Source organism: Canis lupus, chromosome 25 (genome assembly GCF_011100685.1).
Source record: "Canis lupus familiaris isolate Mischka breed German Shepherd chromosome 25, alternate assembly UU_Cfam_GSD_1.0, whole genome shotgun sequence".
Classification (NCBI taxonomy): Eukaryota; Metazoa; Chordata; class Mammalia; order Carnivora; family Canidae; genus Canis; species Canis lupus.
The window spans coordinates 16,901,380-16,921,140 of record NC_049246.1 but is presented as its reverse complement, the minus strand read 5'-3'; the positions used below and the strand labels follow the sequence as shown (position 1 = coordinate 16,921,140).

General features: G+C 36.6%; 1 protein-coding gene across 1 annotated transcript in view; it reads right to left on the bottom strand.

Annotated features, from left to right (window-relative positions):
* The window catches only part of MICU2 (mitochondrial calcium uptake 2), a 126,033-nt gene that overhangs the window by 11,366 nt on the left and 94,906 nt on the right, over window positions 1–19,761 (bottom strand). Inside the window, exons 7-8 of the mRNA XM_038573487.1 lie at window positions 17,563–17,628; window positions 5,654–5,751 (exon numbers count right to left, since the gene is read on the bottom strand). Coding sequence (XP_038429415.1) covers window positions 5,654–5,751; window positions 17,563–17,628 — 164 coding nt within the window. The remainder of the gene's footprint in view (window positions 1–5,653; window positions 5,752–17,562; window positions 17,629–19,761) is intronic.

Below are 19,761 nucleotides of genomic sequence, written 5' to 3'. Positions count from 1 at the left end.
CTTGGCCAATCTGTGGATCTGATGATCACCTTACTCCCCTCCTTCAAGGCTTTCATGGCTCTCTGTTGTTCTTGGCATGGCATAAAAGCCTTCACAACTGTGTCTGTGTTGACCTTCCCACCTTCATCTCTTACATGTCTGGTTAAGTCACAACAAACTTCTAGTTTCTGAACCTGCCACATCTTCTGTTGCATTTGGACATCTTATCTATTTAGTAATTATTGGGTTTGGAAAACATTGGCTTGATAAATCTTGCCAACATTATGGAAATATGGATTCTTCTGGGAAATTAAAAACATGAACTATTTGAACAGAGCAGCAGTCTATCTACATTTACATCAATTAAATTATTCTGTGGAATGAAAATAAGCTTAAAATATTTCTGAGAATTTTTTTCTAACTTAAATTCACTGTATATTGGCAGTACCAATGAACCTATCTAGGGTAAGACATTCTGTATATTGTCAGTCTGTAATCAGTAGTTTAGGCCAAATAGATAAAAACATCAATATTGTATAAAGTAAAATCTGACCCAGAGATTTAAACAAAATTACTGTTTTATTGGACTGTAAAACAGGTTTTTGAATTTAATTGCTTTATCCTTAGTGTAAAGTCTACACTGGCTAAGAAAGGTTTTTGTTCCAGAGACTTCTATGTTCTTTTGTGTGAAGAATTTAAATTTATAATTTAAGAATTTCAATAACACATGAAACAAAATCTGGAATATTGATTGGTTAAATCTGACATCAGTACCTTTTCCAATTGATAAAAGAACAATAGAATGGAGTAAGCGTGGCTAAAAAAAGTCACTTAAAATGGAGTTGGGAGGACACTGAGGCAGGGCCTATGCACATTTCCTGTCTTGGTTCTCAGAAAAATGCTAAACTTGGCTTGTTGGCAAACTGCAAACATCCTGGATGAACACGTGCTATGTGCAAGAATAGACTTGAATGGACTTTCTGTCTCGTAGTGATCCTAGCAACCGACATACAGAATAGTGTTACTATAACCCTGACAGGGCCAATCATAAAAGAACAACTTATGTGATGTGCCAAAAATTCTTCTTTTAATTTTAAAAATCCCAAGTTTCTTTGTCTCTTTGGAGCAATCTGGGTTGCTGCCTTAATTTCTGTCTCCTGAACTTGCAATTCCTAAGATCCCAAAGAAATGCCTTTATATATATATATATATATATATATATATATATATATATAATATATATATATCATTGCTTTGTAACTTTGTTACTTGTTGGTAGGTTTAATTACATTACTAGCATATTTTCAGAAGACTTTATAAGGCTAGGGATCCTTCATAAAACAGATACAACTTCTCAATTACTACTGAATTTTCAAATCCAAAAATTGGTAATAAAAGTGGAAACAACTTTGCCATTTGTGATGAAAAATACAAGCGGTGTCTGGTTTTCTCTTCTAACTAAAAAAAAATCCTTCTCTCTGAATTTTAAAACAGTCAGTCCTTGGGGAAAAAGATGAATATGCTATAATTTTATTTTAGTTTTGAGTTTTTTCTTTAGATGTTGGATTAAGGAGCCTTCAGGAAAAGAGGCTGAGGAAACTCTAAGCTAAAGAAATATCCTGACCAAGAGAGCTGGGGTATATGCAAACAGAGAAAACAGTCAGAGAAAAGAATTCCCTAAGAAGAGAGATCTGGGAGCTGGAAAACAAAGCTGCCAAAAAGTCTAAAAATAATTTAAGTTGATATGAGTTTGACACATATTCTGAGAGCTTACCATGTATTACATTGTGTGTACTTTAATATATTATATCACTTAATTCTTAGACTTTTCATGTGGGAGGATAGGATATTAACATAAATAAGAGTAGGAAGAATCGAATAAACATTAAGAAAGGAGATATTTGCACGAATTAGAGATCTCTTTTCCTTTATTAGGTTACAGTAAAATTGTTATAATTTATAATCTTTAAATTTACTTTTATATTTACTCCTAACTCTCTAAAGTGGACAGGACAAGCATCACTTTATAAATTTTTACAAAGAATAAAAAAAGGCACATGATTACTTTCTCAAGACCATACAGCTAAATAAACCGCATAAATAGGATTACAGCTATTTGTATCCCAAGTCCAGTGCTTTTTCTCTTTTAGACTGCTGCCAACTTCTAAAATTTTGGAATTTAGTATTTGTACTTGTCTATTAAAATATAAAGTGGTTTTAAAGAAAAAGCAGCTGAATTTCAGAAGCTGAAGTATGACTTCATGCTTAAAACTGTGATTTTAGTTGTTCTCTGCTGATAGATGCTATAAAAAAAGTTTATGTAATTTAAAATTTATTGCTGGTCTTACTACAGTTGTTAAAAAAATATATTACACAGTATCCTTTTTATAGGACCCATGGGAAGCTTTCTTTTTGGCCCTATGGGGGACAAATGTCCCCCCACCTTGTGTCGAATCAGTGAGCTTCTAACTTAGGGATGCAGTGAATTGTGTAACTGATCATGTAACCCTCTTCATATCATCTGTCAAATTTGTGGTTTATTCTTATCAAGTGCATAGAATCTCAAGATTTGCACTTTGTGTATTAGCCTAATTGCTGGCTCCATTTTATGAAACTATCATTGTTTTTCTCTTCTTCATCCTTCTCACCTGTTTCTGATAAGCCATCTACTTATATCTTTTTTTTTTTTTAAGATTTTATTTATTTATTTATTCATGAAAGACACAGAGGAGAGAGGCAGAGACACAGGCAGAGGGAGAAGCAGGCTCCATGCAGGGAGCCTGATGTGGGACTTGATCCCAGGACTCCAGGATCACGCCCTGGGCCAAAGGCAAGCACTAAACCACCAAGCCACCCAAGGATTCCCCATCTACTTATATCCTATTACAAATGCCAATTTATAGCTGGACCGTTGTTCAGAATAATTATATATAGCCAACATATTAAAATTATATATTACTCAATATATTCATTATATATAATCACACAATAAATTAACATATATATATATATATATATACACATTTATTAAGTAGATATTAGCACTGTGATTTCACAGATGAAGAAATAGAGACTAGGGACTCAGGTTAAATCCCATTTAATAAATGATGAAGTATGAACCTAAGTATGTCTAAATTGCAAATATGTGTTTTTCAAAATCAATAATACTGTTTTCTCTAAATGAGATGCTGATATCTATAGGCAAACATTTTAAGTAGCTACTACAAAAGCTGTAATTTTGTGTCACCTTCCTTGCCTTTCCTTGAAACTAATAAACTATATCTCCTGAAACAATATCCCTTATCAGAGAAGCTATAAGAAGGTGGCTGAGACCAAGCTCAAACATCTCTTTTCTAAAGAAAAGGATACATTAATTATACTCCGGTAACGGTAAAAATCAAACTCAAAGCTCCAAATAACACAGACCACAGGGAGATCCCTGGGTGGCTCAGTGGTTAGCTCCTGCTTTCAGCCCAGGGTGTGATCCTGGAGTCCCGGGATCAAGTCTCACATCACGCTCCCTGCATGGAGCCTGCTTCTCCTTCTGCCTGTGTCTCTGCCTCTCTCTCTCTCATGAATAAATTAAAAAAAAAAAAAACAAAAAAACACAGACCACAAAAATTTTCATGGAAATTTTATTATTAATTTGGTCAGTATGTTGGTAAAAAGTTTTTAGAAACATTATATATATATACACAGAAGCTATTTTCTGTTACTTTATGACTTATGCAAAATTTTAAAGACATTTTATGATTATTAATTCTAGCTAGTATAATAATAATTTTAACTTTAGGAGAACTCTGTTCTCTTTTTAAAAATATATTTTATTTATTTATTCATGAGAGACACATAGAGAGAGCATGAGGCAGAGACATAGGCAGAGGAAGAAGCAGGCTCCACACAAAGAGCTGGATGCAGGACTTGATCCCAAGACCCTGGGATCACGCCTTGAGCCGAGGCTAGAGGCTCAATGCTGAGCCACCTAGGCGTCCCTAGGAGAACTTTGTTCTGTCCAAGAGACAAATTTTCAAAAACTGCATTTAAAGCATTTGTTGTTAATTGGATGTTTTTTAAACTGCATGATGGCAAGCCAAATCTCACGGAGTTCATTTTTTAGAGAAATGCTAGTAAATTTAAAAAAAAAAAATAAGTAAGGATTTTAAGATTTATTTATTTATTTATTTATTCATAGAGATGCAGAGAGAGAGAGAGAGAGGCAGAGACACAGGCAGAGGGAGAAGCAGGCCCCATGCAGGCAGCCCGACGTGGGACTCGATCCAGGGTCTCAACGCCCTGGGCCGCAGGCGGCGCTAAGCCGCTGCGCCACCGGGGCTGCCCAGATTTTAAATAAAAGTACTCCCTTTAAAGAAAATTAAATTTACAACAACTTTAAAAATTAACTAGCTCAGGGAGTCTTAAAATGAAGGGGGAGTGGTGTATCAGTTTGAACAAGTACAGTTGATATGACAATGGCTTTGCTTGGTTTTAAATCATACTTTGAAATTTTAAGAAATGTTAAGATAGTAGTATTTTCAGGTATATAAAAAAGAGACAAAAAATTTTGTGGAGAAAAACTTCTAGAGAGGTTAAATGACCTACTGGAGTTTTGCTATGGAGAACATAGTGATTGGACATAATTCAGACTTGGGTCTTCATGCATTCTACCTCAATCCTCAATCACTAAACCCCACATTTTCATCTCCTAACTAGTTTTTGAAAACTCTACTTCAAAATCCTTATTGCCGCTACACTAGTTCAAGGTTCTCATCATTTCTTATCTGGAGTATCTCTCTCATAAAATCTATCCTTTATTCTGCTGCCAGAATGATAGGCACATCTGACCAGGTACCCTTCATTCTTCATTCTTCAGGGCCTCCTACTGTTGAGTTAATTCAAGCTTGATCTTTCAGAGTACAAAATCTTCTGCAGGCAAGTACACACTTCTCCAACCTCTGTTTTCGTTTTACCATAGTACCTTATGCTTACTACTCTAGACTCTACTGCTTATAATTCCCTTTACAAACCATACATTTTCATGCTTATATGTCTTTTCTAATGTTGTTCTCTTTTCCTCAAATGCTTTTCTGCCCAGACTATTTTTGCCTGGGTAATTCCTGCTCATCTGTCAAGATTCAGCTTAGATGCCATTTCCTTCACAAAGTTTTCCCTGATCATCTACTCCCAAACTCCAAACTAGTACACAATGTGATCTGTGCTATCAAAAACCCCTATGCATCTATGATAGCTCTGACTACAAATAAATAAATAAGTAAATAAATAAATAAATAAATTTAAAAAATAAAATAAAATAAATTGTATTCTATAAAACAGATACTGGGACGCCTGGGTGGCTCAGAGGTTGAGCGTCTGCTTTTGGCTCAGAGTGTGATCCCAGAGTCCAGGATTAAGTCCAACATCAGGCTCCATGCAGGGAACTTCTCTCTCTGCCTCTGTCTCTGCCTCTCTCTCTGTCTCTCATGAATAAATAAATAAAATCTTAAAAAAAAGAAAAAGAAAACAGATACCTCCTTTTCTAATAGGTTAGATATTTTTGAGAATGTAACTTTATATTTTATAAATACCATGTCTGCAGTTCTGGGAAATGAGTATATTCAATTGTTTTGTAACTTCTTACCTATAAATTTCCCTAAATGAATATAAATATTGCATTTACCTTCGAAATTCCCTATAATGAAGTTTTCTTTCTCCTCTTTTTCCAAAGAAATGTATCTGAAGGGTTGTGGTAATTTCAGGTTCTTTTACTGTTGATTCCTATAAAAAAAAAAGGGATACAATAATTTCAAGTAATTATACCAAAGAACAAAAATGGACATGGTAGCCTGGAACTCTTAGAACAATATCCATAAAAGATTCTTGTAACAACAACAACAACAACAACAACAAAGGTGGAAGAAAAAGGTGTAGCCATCCTATCTCTTGCTTTGCATAATACTTTTTTTAAAAAAAATATTTTCTTTATTTATTCATGAGAGACACAGAGAGAAGGAAGCAGAGACATCGGCAAAGGGAGAAGTAGGTTCCGTGCAGGGAGCCTGATGTGGGACTTGATCCTAGGATTCCGGGATCATGCCCTGAGCCGAAGGCAGATGCTTAAGTGCTGAGCCACCCAGATGTCTCATATAGTACTATTCTTTAACTATCTCTGCTTAAGCAGGAGAAAAACAATGAGGGCTAAAACACTCAATATACTCAAGATGGAGTTCAGCAGTAAACAAAATCTTAGAATAGTCCAAAAAGAGAGCTTAGAAATGAAATAAATATTATTTCAAAATGTGATCTTGAGGCATTTTTTAATGAAGCAGGACTGAAAGTCAGAAGGTCTGTGAATTTTTGCTGAATATTAGAAATACTTGAAAAACATCTGCTTTTCATAATTATAAAATTAATGTGATAATTCCATTAAGTACTGAGTAAAGCAGATTCACAGATTCTCCTTCAAATCTCTAGTAAACAAAAATAATCACAAAACAGAACTGCTAAAAGATTATCAGCTGCAACTAAACAATAAGGGGGATTACAAATTTAACCCAAATACCGTGAAAAAGAGCAGCTGGGAAAAGAAACACTAGATTCAGGTGTTGGATGGTCCCCCATGTCTTCTAATCCCATCCCTAACTCTACTTCTCAGAAATGGCAGGAGTGAGACTATTACATTAGAACTTCAGTAAAAACTTCAACTTAATGATAGATTAGTGGGGACAAATTGAGGACAACTCCAATAGAAGCTCTAATAGAACTTGCTAAGCTTAAACAGAGGGAAGGAGGGCTTCCAGGGTGCAGAATCCTTCACGGCACTAGGAAAGATTCTGTATGGGGTGGGATGTACCTTGGAGGGGAGGAGTGAACTGTGTCTACGATGCTTAATGAGATCAGAAGAATGAACAGAATATAGGTTCTTGAAGAAGGGCTGCATTTAGTCCAGAGGAGTCTCTTACCCCTTGCCTCTACACCTTTGGTCTACAGAACAATGGACCAAAATGCAATGCCTGCAGCTCAAAAGGACAAAGACAAATTTGTTCTAGATAAGGCATGAAGAGTATTTCATTTGTGCTTTACCATAGCAATGAGAAGATCTGGACAGAGCATAAGCATGAGCAAAAGAAACAGCATGCCAACTAAGCAACAGAACCATAGCAAGAAATAGAACAAATCAGCAAGACACAAAACACCCAGTCTAGAACACATAATGCAAGGAACAATATATGTCCCCATAAGCCCTTTATTAAAATGTTTTCTATTTTGAGATTAGAAAAAAAATTACTGATTGATGTCAAGGAGATAATTGTTTGTTTTCTTCTTGGGCATTTGTGGTTAAGATAGCGTTCAGTTTCATTCTTTTGTGTGCAGTAGCTGTCCAGTTTTCCCAACACTATTTATTAAAGAGACTGCTCTTCCCCCATTGTATATTCTTGTCTCCTTTGTTGAAAATTAACTGACCATGTACATGTGGGTTTGTTTCTGGATTATCTATATCTATAGTTCCATTGATCTGTGTTTGTTTTGTGGCAATACCACACTGTTTTATTACAGCTTTTCATAATACTGTTTGAAATAATGCACAGTAACACCTCTGGCTTTGTTCTTCTTTTTTTTAACATTCCTTTGGCTATTTAGGGTCTTTTGCAGTTCCTTCTACATAAGTTATGGTATACTAATTCTGTAAAAAATGTCATTGGAATTTTTATAGGGATTGCAGTGCATCTGTAGATTGTTTTGGGTGAATGGACACTTAACAATTTTGATTTTTCTAACATATGACACAAAATACCTTTACATTTATTTGTGTTACCTTCAATTACTTTCTTTTTTTTTTTCTTCAATTACTTTCATCAATGTCTTATAATTTTTAGTGTATAGACCTTTCATCTCCTTGGTTAAATTTATTCCTAGGTATTTCATTCTTTTTAATGCAATTGTAAATGTGATTATTTTCTTGATTTCTCCAATATTTTGTTAATGTACAGAAATGCAACACAGCTTTGTATATTAATTTTTTATCTTGCAATTTTATTGAATTCACTTATTAGTCTGACAGCTTTTTGGTGGAATCTTTAGGGTTTTCTATATACATTATCATGTCATCTGCAAATAGTGCAAGTTTTACTTCTTCCTTTCCAATTTGGATGCCTTTTATTTCTTTTGCTTGACTAATTGCTCTGGCTAGGGCTTCCAATACTATGTTGAATAAAAGTGGTAAAAGTAAGCATCCTTGTTGCTGATGTAAGATGAGTAAGAGGAGTAAGATGTTAGCTGTGGGCCTGTCATACGCAGCTCTTAATATGTTGAGGTATGTTCCCTCAACATACCTCAAATGGGGTATTACCCATTTTGTTGAGTTTTTTTAAATCATAAATAGATGCTGTATTTTCTCAAATGCTTTTTATGCATCTATTAAAATGATACAATAATTAGCCTTCATTTTGTGGATGTGGTATATATTATCTTGATTGATTTGTGGATGCTGACCATAATTGCATCCCTGGAATAAATCTCACCTTATCATGATTTAAGATCTTTTTTTTAAAAAAAAGATTTATTTATTCATGAGAGACACAGAGACAGAGAGAAAGGCAGAGACACAGGCAGAGGGAGAAGCAGGCTCCATGCAAGGAGCCCAACATGGGACTTGATCCTTGGTCTCAGGATCACACCCTGGGCTGAAGGCAGCGCTACACCGCTGAGCCACCCGGGCTGCCCATGACTTAAGATCTTTTTTAAATGTATTGTCAAATGGCCTGTTAATATTTTGTTGATGTTTATATGTATGTTCATCAGGGATATTGGCCCTGTAATTTCCTTTTCCTTCCTACCTTCCCTTCCTTCCTTCCCTACATCCTCTTTCTTCCTTTTTTTTCTGGTGTCCTTTGGTTTTGGTTATCAGGGTAATGCTGGCTTTGCAAAATGAGTTTGAGAGCATTCCTTCCTCTTCAATTTCTTGGAAGAGTCTGAGTATAGGCATTAAATGTTCTTCGAATGTTTGGTAGAATTCACCAGTGAAACCATCTCATCCTAGATTTTTGTTAGGAGGTTTCTGATTACTGATTCAATATCCCCCAATATCTGAGGTATGCGCATTCTTGGTTGGAAGATGTTTTCCTTTCATCACTTTGAAAATGTCATGCTACTCCCTTCTGGCCTGCAGAGTTTCTGCCATGAAATCTTTAATAGCCTTATTGGGATTTCCTTTGTATGAAGTAATTTGTTTTTCCTCTTTCTGCTTTTGAGATTCTGTCTTTAACTTTTTTTTTTTTAAAGAGTTTATTTATTTATTCATGAAAGACACACGGAGAGAGAGGCAGAGACACAGGCAGAGGGAGAAGCAGGCTCCCTGCAAGGAGCCCGATGTGGGACTTGATCCTGGATCCTGGGATCATGCTCTGAGCCGAAGGCAGACGCTCAACCACTGAGCCACTCAGGCGCCCCCTGTCTTTAACTTCTGACATTTTAATTATAATGTGTTTTGGTATGGATTTCTTTGACCTCATCTTATTTGGAACCCTCTGAACTTCCTGTACCTGGATATCAATTTTCTTCCCCTAGCTGGGGAAGTATTCAGCCATTATTTCTTCAAATACGTATCTTGCCCTTTCCTCTCTCTTCTCCTTCTGGGACCCTTATAATGCAAGTGTTACTCTATTTGATGTTGTCCCAGAGGTCTCTTAAGTTACCTTTAAAAATATTTTTTTTTTCCCTTTTCATTGCTTTGCTTTGGTGAGTTCCACTGTGGTCTTCTAGATCACTAATCTATTCTGCTTCATCTAGTCTACCACTGAAGACCCTCTTGGTCTTTTTTTTAAGAGAGGGAGAAAGAGGTGGGGAGGGGTGGAAGGTAGAGGGGTGAGGGGGAGGGAGGGAGGGAAAGGAGGGGATGGAGGGAGAGAGGAAGAGAGAGAGAGAGAGAGAGAGACAGACAGTCTTAAGCAGGCTCCATGTCCAGTACACAGCCTAATGTGAGGCTTGATCTCACAACCCTGAGATCATGACCTGAGCTGAAATCAAGAGTTCGACACTTAATTGACTGAGCCACTCAGCGCCCCTTGGTCTTTTCTTATACTTTCTCTTTGTTGAAGTTCTCATTGTGTTCACCTACTCTCCCCACCGAGTTCCATGAGCCTCTTAATAACCATTAACTTAAATTCTTGTTCAGATAGATTACTTTTCTCTGTATCATTAAGGTCTTTTTCTGAGGTTCTGTCATGTTCTTCTGTTTCTTTTTTTTTTATTTTTAATTTTTATTTTTTTATTTTTTAGTTCTTCTGTTTCTTCATTTTGCTTGACTCTTGGTGTGTTTCTATGTATTAGCGGAAGCAGCTCTCTCTCCCACTCTTAAAGTAGTGCCCCTTGTGTAGGTGATGAAACTTCTCTTTCAACCTTACTTTTTGGTTCTTTGTTGTCTCTTGAACCTTTGTGATTGTCTAAACTACTTGATTTATTCTTGATATGACCCTACTGTTAGGGAATGCCAAGACCTGCCTATTCTAGGGGGAGGAATCTCATTTAACACTCAACTTTAGGTTGATTGGAAACAGACTCCCAGGCAGCAGCTTTTATTTATTTTTTAAAAAAGATTTTATTTATTTATTTATTTATTTATTTATTTATTTATTTATTTATTTATTTATTTATTTATTTTATTTGAGAGAGAGAGAGAGGGAGAGACACAGGCAGAGGGAGAAGCAGGCTCCATGCAGGGAGTGCAATGTGGGACTTGATCCCGGGTCTCCAGGATCACGCCCTGGGCTGAAGGTGGCGCTAAACCGCTGAGCCACCCGGGCTGCCCAGGCAGCAGCCTTTTTTTTTTTTTTTTTTTAATTTTTTTAATTTTTTTAATTTATTTTTTATTGGTGTTCAATTTACTAACATACAGAATAACCCCCAGTGCCCGTCACCCATTCACTCCCACCCCCCGCCCTCCTCCCCTTCTACCACCCCTAGTTCGTTTCCCAGAGTTAGCAGTCTTTACGTTCTGTCTCCCTTTCTGATATTTCCCACACATTTCTTCTCCCTTCCCTTATATTCCCTTTCACTATTATTTATATTCCCCAAATGAATGAGAACATATAATGTTTGTCCTTCTCCGACTGACACCTGCACCCCGATGTTTATAGCAGCAATGGCCACGATAGCCAAACTGTGGAAGGAGCCTCGGTGTCCAACGAAAGATGAATGGATAAAGAAGATGTGGTTCATGTATACAATGGCAGCAGCTTTTAAAACAAAAAATACATACAGTGCTGTGGGGCTACAAGCATAGTCCATGCTGCCACCAGACCAGGAGATTGAGAGGATACCCCTGGGTGACATTTGCAAAAATTGGGGTTCCAGATAAGTTAAAAGTATAAACTCCTTTCTGACAGGTCTAGTTGAGATGTAGGAAGGCCAAGGAGGTGTGCAAGGATGGTGTGTCTCTAACTGGGTTCCCTGGGAGCACCTCCTTAATTTCCATATGCATGGGAAACCTAAAGCCTGTCCCTTAAGCTGAAGCTCCAAGCTAAGTAAATAGGCCTTTTTCCCAGAAGATTGGGGTTATGTTTCAATCTGCTGCTGTGCAGTGTCCTGAGTTGGTGCCTGCCAAGAACTGTCCTGAGTGTTATATTCCTGTGGAGCTCAGGACTGTCAATCACTTTGGCTACCAGGGCCAGGCAATTGAGTGGTGTCCCTTGTGTGGACAGCATGTATCTCCTGGCTTTATCTAGGCAGAGTGTATAGGGCAAATCATGTTTGCTAGTGTCAGAAAAGTAGCAGCAAAATCTTGACGGTATACCTGTGTGCTTCAGGGTAGAGTGGGAGAGTCCCTTGTCTGTGCATGAATGCTGGCTTTAGGCTGGGAGCCTGAGAATGACAGCCCCAGTCAGAGTTACAGAGTGTTGCAACTGCCTACCCTTACCAATTTTATTTAGGGAATGAGAAGATACCTTGAATGTTGTGCTTGCCTGTCCCAGCTACAGAGTGGGGGAGTGCTGCAACCTTCTGTGCTCTCTAGCATCCTGAAGGCAGTGGGATGGTGTGGTGACTGCTTGTCCCCACCTGTCTTAGCAATGCAGCATGAGGGTGCTGCTTGTGAGCCTACCCACTTTGCTAGCAGAGTAAGTGGAGAGTGCAGAATTGGCTTCTGCCAGCACCTCTAACTCCAGGGAGAGTTTCAATGATCCCTTGCCTTTCCAGAAGATGCTTTTAGATTGTCAAATGAATTTCTTTTACCTGGAGTCTTGGTACTTTTCAAGCTACTACTTTCTGCTGGGTCAGGGAGCATGAGACTGCATGTGAGTGCTTTAAAAGGGTTATCTTAGTTTCCTATAGCACTTTGGGTCCCTTGAATATCAGCCCCTCTGCATTTCCTAGGCCAGATATTTTGGGGGCTCATCTCTCTGGCTCAGATCCCAAGGATGGGGGTGACTTAAGTGGGACACTGTCCCCTCACTCTTCCAGGAGAAACACTGGACTGGTGGGAATCCTCACTGTTGTGTCACAGTGCTGGGGGGATGTTTCTGGTAAGACCATATCTCTGACTCTCCTACCTATCTTGATGTGGTCTTTTTGACTTTTGTTGTCGAGAAACAGTTCATCTAGTTTTCAGAGGAAAATGATCCACATGTCCCGATAGATTTGGTGTATTTGTGGGACAGGGTGAGTTCAGGATCTTCCCATGCTGTCATCTTGCAGAAGAGCTCCACATTTTCTTAAGTATTTCCATAGTTTGATTTTTGACATTATCTTTGATTTCTCTGGAATTTACTTTGCTATAAGAATTGACATATACACCCAGCACTGTAGTCAGTCACACCATTAGTTATAAACAAGGATGTAGTAAATGCCTATTATGTGTCAGACACCATGTTAGGCCTTGGGGCTTCATGGTTTTCTGTTCCTGTTGGGTAACTGGGCATTCAACAAGTTATTAAAGATAGTAATCCAAGCATGAAAGTATTAAGAAGTTCAAGGAGCTTTGGGAGCATATAAAGGGTGTCTGACTCACTTAGCTCAGACAAGGCTTTCCTGAGAAAAATACCATTTAAGCTGAGATCTAATGTTTGAGTTGAAGTTAAGAAAATAAGAAGTGGGAATACAACATTCCAAACAGGAAATTAAAGGTCTGAAGGTGCTAGAGAGCATGGTGCTTTATGGCTGGTAGTAGAAAGCAATGATAATCAATATAATATAATATAATATAATATAATATAATATAATATAATATATATATTCTCGCTTATGTGTTAAGCACAGTTCTAAGAGATTTAAATTAATTTAAAGAGATTTAAATTAGTTAATTTAATCCTCAAAACAACCTACTGAGAAGATTACTATTATTCTTTTTTTCTTTTCGGTTTTTAAATATTTTATTTTTAAGTAATCTCTACATCCAATATGGGACTTTAACCCAAGAGATCAAGAGTCACACATTCTACTGACTGAGCTAGCCAAGCAGCCCTATTATTCTCATTTTATAATGAAGACATTGAATTTTATGCAAAGAGAGGTACGCTAAACCCAGAGCCATGCAGCTATTAAGTGATGGAGCAGTATATGAATGCAGGCAGTTGGTCTTTCTGAGTCTGAGTTCTTAACCATTGTGCTATACTGTAGAAAAAAATGGTACAGCTGGAGGTTGCAAGAACAGTCAGCTTGAGGGTAGTTACATCCTATTTGTCCTTTTAGGTCATACTGGCTATCATGTGAAAACGAAATAGAAGAGACAAGACTGGATGCAGAGAGATCAGTCAGGAGGCCACTGCATAACTCAAGTGAGAAATGATGGTTGTCTGATAAAATGACAGTCGTGGAAAGAGAAGAACAAAGGAAAGATTTGAGAAATATTTAAAAGGTAGAACAGACAGTACTTAGTGACTGAATGGATGTGAGGGGTAAGAAGATGTCAAGGATGACTCCTAGTTTTCTGGATCATTGAAATGTAATTTGGTAATTAGTTTTTTTCCTACTGATTTAAAATGTTATCTATATTATATGCCAATACTCATATGTATTTGAGTTTATATTTTGACTATTCTATTGCTCACTATAACATTTCATTATCCCTCTCATTACTTGCATTTTCTGGAATGTTCTTGGCTAGTCTCTCATGGTTATTCTCCCAGATGAAGTTTAGAATCATTTTGCCAAGTTTCTGTACACTTCCTACCTCTCTAACACTAGGACCAAAAAGGAAACCATCCAAAACCAACCCTCCCCCAAAACACAACCAAACAAAACCAAAATCAAGTGCTAAGTTGTTGAGTTCTGATGTAGATTGTACTGAATTCATATGTTAATTTAGTAGGAACTGGACACTTTACAATGCTCACCATTCCTACCTAAGAATAAAGCCTATCTTTATTTCAATCTTCTCTTATCTTCCTCAATTAAAATTTATAGTTTATAGTTTTCTTCATGTAGATTCTTCTAAATGCTTTTTTGTTTTTATATTTTTCTATTTGTGCATAGATGACACACATTGTTAGTTTCAGGTGTACAACAGTGATTCCATATCTCTATATATTATGCTATGCTCACAAGCATAGCTCCCATCTGTCATCGTACAATGCTATAGATTAATAATTTGGTTACCCTAGATCTTTAAAATATTAACCTTTATTTTTCATATATCTTAAAAACTAATTATTAAATATTCAGTGTAATTAATATAAGCCTCATCAAAATACATTCTTCATGCTTTTGGTATATAGTATGGTATTTATTTTAAAGAGCAAAATTTTATACTGTATTAACTATATCAGTTTACCTAAAATATTAACTTTTAGAACTTATTAACTATGTTTATTAAAAGCCAATGTAAACCTACTGGCAAATTAAAATATGATAACTGCCTTCCGACTTACCATACAATAGAATGAGATGACAAAAAAAAAAACTGGAGAAAATGGTCAAAATACAACTATTCAGTGCTGTGGAATCTAACCAAAGGCAATCAACAAAATGAGAAGTGTTTTTCAGATGAACTACTCAATTTTGGGCAGCACACAATCTATGGCTTTCTTGCCTTGCCAGCTTTACCCCATGGAATTTTTACCAGAGAGTGTCAAGCTGTCCAAAACCAGTTTCCCTGGTGATCTTGGTGGCTTCCTTAATGGAAACTGCAGGCATCTTTGGAGCAAACAATGGACTGGCAGATGGGCAGGTACTTGAAGGTTTGTTTGAGGAGCTGAGACAACCATAAGGACTTGCTGAGCTCTCCTTGTAGCCCAGGTTGTGCTGCACTTACAGGAGAGACTGTATCAGCTCCAGCTGCCAACACATCCTCAGCTCAAAGAGCTGACACGTGTGTGTACTGGCAGGCTTAAAAAGAGCCTAAGTGTGAATATACTCTCACACAGACGCATCAGCAGGAAGAGAGGACACACCTTATTAGCTCTGTGTCTTTAGTACAATCTCTGGCTGGACACTAAAGCTGTGCAGACACGGGAATGACTTCTAGGAAGTCAGGCTAAAAATAAAAATCAAATAGATTTCCTGTGCAATAATTTTTCCCTTGAGGGAAAGGAGTCCATTTATAATAGTAAAAAAGTAATGCCACTAAGGATGCCCTCAAACAAATTTCAGATGAATGAAAAAATTAAATGTAAAAAACCAAAAGCATAACTAAACCAGAGGATAATCCTAGTTTTCTGGATCACTGAAATGTAATTTGGTAATTATTAAATATTTCAATAATTTTGATAGGTTAATATTCTTAAATATAAAATACTCTTAAATCTCACCTTTATTATTCTCTCCTAAATTTACATGTTTAACTATTTACTGCAGCATGATTCTAATAGCAAATATTTGGAAACAATCTTAAAAATCAGTAATATAAATGTCTATTCATATGATTAAATATTTGTTCATTCATTTAAAAATACTTACTGAGCATGTAGAGGATGCTTTGGTGCTTTCCCAGGCTATGTAGATACAACTTACGCAGTAAAGAATTTACTGTACCCAGATAGAGGTCTAGCTTTTGTCCTGGGCTGCTGGGAGGTGATTTCTACAATAAGTGTCTTGTGAACTTGGGGGTTTTGGGTCATACCAGACTAACAGTGAGATTTAAGGTGGTTTGGCTTGTGTCATGGGGTATCAGCATGACTTCCAGAATGGCTAGAGATGGGGGTTAGCAACATGGGCAGCCAACCAAGTTTACATAGCTGGTCCCAGGAAATTTCTGGACATTAGGGCCCTGATTGGCACGACTCTGTGTGTAGTTATACACCTTGCTGGGAGAGTTAGTGTTATCCATGACCCCATTGAGGAGAGGACAACTGGAAATTGCTGGTGGAACTTTCTGGACTGCTGCTTCATGTGTCTCTTCCTCTGGCTGATTGTAATCTGTATCTGCTCACTGTAAGAAACTGTACCCATGAACCTAACTACTTTCAGTGAGCTTTGTGAGTTCTTCCAGTGAATTATGGAGGTCTTGAGGGTCCCTTGAATTTGCAGTTGCTATCAAAAGCAGGTGGTCTTGTGGACTGTTCCCTAACTTCAAACAACTGTAAAGAGAGGAATGATGCTTACAGTTCAAAGCAGGACACAATTAAACAATTATACTAATGTGTGACAGATGTTATGATGGCAGACATACAGGGTATGATGGGAACACATAGGATACATACATCTAATCTAGGAAAAGGGAATACTACTCAAGGACTTGGATGTGGGAAAAAGAAGTTCAGCACAGGATTGCTCAAAATGATGAAATATAAGAGAGAACTCTGATTTTAATAATTCACAAAATTTGAAGCATACATGCTCAAATGAAATGATGGACTGATTTGGAAATTTAAGAAAATCTCATGGAAAGCATGCTGTGGAATTAGAACTGATTGAAAGATTATCAATAGAAAATTTACTGATCTACTTTAGTGGTGGGAATGAAATCGGTTCACTTTCTATAGGAAATACTTGCTAATACTTGTCAAAATTTATCAACAACCTTAGAAATAGTCATATCTTTTGACCCAGCAATCAAATTTCTGGGAAGTTATCCCTCAGATATATTCACATATGTATAAAATGACATAATTATAGGATTATTAATTGCAGCATTATTTGCATGATCAAAACACTGGATATATGGTAAATGTCTTTATAGAGGGGAATGGCTACATAAACTAGTACATCCATACAACAAAGTATTATGGAGCTGTTAAAAAGGAGATATTCAGATGTACTGAAGAAAAAATGGAATAGTGTGAAACAATGCACAGTGTGCTACTCCCTGTAGAAAAATGGAGAAAAGAAGACATGGATATATTTAGTCACTTCTTTACAGAAACACTTATACACACATGAGTATCTCTGGGTGAATATACAGGACACTGAAAGCACTCATTGCTCAGGGAGAACTGGATGACTGGGAAGAAAATGTTGCACTCTCCACATACTCTTGTGAACCTTTTGAAATCTGGACCACGTGACCATGGGAATATAGCACGTCTCTTCAAAATATTTAGAAAAATGAAGTTACTGATAATTTTCCCAACTATGTGAGAATATTTATTTGACAAACAGAATAGAGAAACTACTATAAATATCAGTCTGTCTGGAAATATTTACTTTATTTGCACATACCTGGGACTCTGTTTCATTAACTATTGTTGTCTTCAAGTCATCTTGTTTACTTATGATCTTCTGTAGCTACAAAGATAGCAAACATGAATTCAGATATGTGACTACTAGACTATTCAAAGTAGCCTAAGACAGCCTAAGCCTAAAACAGATGTTTTTATTATAAAACCTATACCAGTTGCTATATATTAAATTCTTTCTCTATTATAGCTAATATTGTTACTTATTTTTTCTTGAATCATGTAAGAATCAAAGAAGAGTACTTACATTACTATTATTACAATTTGAATCATTTTTTTTCTAAGAAAGCTACTTAATACACACATATTCCAAAGATATTACCCTACAAAAACTTCATGATTACCCTTATTCTTGAAGATAATTTTTATCCATAATTTTTGTATCATTGATAGTTTATGGCCACATTTTCAAGTATAGAGCTTTTTTTTTAAGAGAGGGAGAGAAAGGGGGTGCAGAGAATCTTTTTTTTTTTTTTTTTGAGGTGGGGAGGGGGGACATGGAGAGCCTGTGCATGAGTGAAGGGGGAGACAGAAGGGAGAGAGAAAATCTTTAAGCAGGCTCTACCCAGAGCAGACTTGGGGCTGGATCTCACAATCCTGAGATCATGTAAGATCATGACCTGAGCAGATATCAAGAGTCAGACCTTTAACCGACTGAGCCACCCAGGTGCCCAAGTATGTAGCTCTTAAAAAGCTACTTACATCATATAAAAGTGATCTTCTTCTCCTTATGCATTTATAAAACATGAAAATAATTTTTAAAAAAGATTTTATTTATTTATTTGAGAGAGAGAGAGAATGGGGGAGAGGCAAAGGGAGAGGCAGAGAATCCCAAGCGGAGCTTGATGGCACAACTCTGAATTCCTGACCTGAGTTGAAACCAAGAGTTGGATGCTTAACTGACTGAACCACCCAGGTGCCCTAATCATCAAAATAATTTAAAAACATACATTTCTGCCAATTATAAAATTATCAATAGTATCTTAAGACCAAGTACATTTAAAAGCCTACCTTTCAGAGTCATTTGTACCAATCCTCATATGGAAAGCAAATTAAAAAAAAAGTTTTTAAAAAATTAAATGCAGACAAAAATCTGAAACTATGGATGCAAATGAATTAGGAGACAAACCTTCACTCATTTTTTTTCTAGGCTACTTTTTGTTAATAGTTTGAAAACTGCTTCAACTAATTCCAAGTTAATTATCTCAAGTTTGGCTGCCTCTATTACGTTAGTTTTTAGGCAAATAGTTTATCTCTAATTCCCTAAGTCCCTCAAACTTTCCCACATCTCCTCCCTGCATAACATTTTAGGGAAAAAGTGTTGAAAGGTTTTACATTTGTTTTATTTTTACTTTTTAGGTTGACAAATATATAATGCCAAGTTCAGTATCGTTCTCCTTTTGCTTACCATGCCTCCATTAAAATTTTTTTATGATGGAAAATTTGAAACACAGCAAAGAAGAGAGAAATCTGTAATAAACCACACATTCTTCAGCTTCAATTTATCAGTATTCTGTTATTCTTGGTTTCTTTATACCTCTACCCATTCCCAGTTCCTTCTCAATTATTATTTATAGCTCCTGAGGGAAAATTTATATACACTGAATGTATAAATCATAGCCACACAATTTTGACAAATGGATATACCTATGTAACCCATCCTCCTAACCTGGAATATAATAATATTTCTATTTTCTCAGAAAATTCATTGTGTCTCTTCCCAGTCAATCCTTTCTCTCTGCATCCCACAGAAAGAATATCAGAGTTCTAGTTTTTTTCCCCATCGAAACGAGTTTCACTTAGTTTAGAAATTCAAATAAATTATACCAGCTGGTATATATTCTTTTGTGCTACTACCATCTTTCACTCTGCATAATAGTTTTGAGATTCATTCATTTTGCATATAAGTAGTCTGTTATTTTTTTAATAATAAATTTATTTTTTATTGGTGTTCAATTTACCAACATACAGAATAACACCCAGTGCTCATCCCGTCAAGTGTCCCCCTCAGTGCTCGTCACCCAGTCACCCCTACCCCCCGCCCTCCTCCCCTCCACCACCCCTAGATCGTTTCCGAGTTAGGAGTCTTTATGTTCTGTCTCCCTTTCTGATATTTCCTACCCATTTCTTCTCCCTTCCCTTCTATTCCCTTTCACTATTATTTATATTCCCCAAATGAATG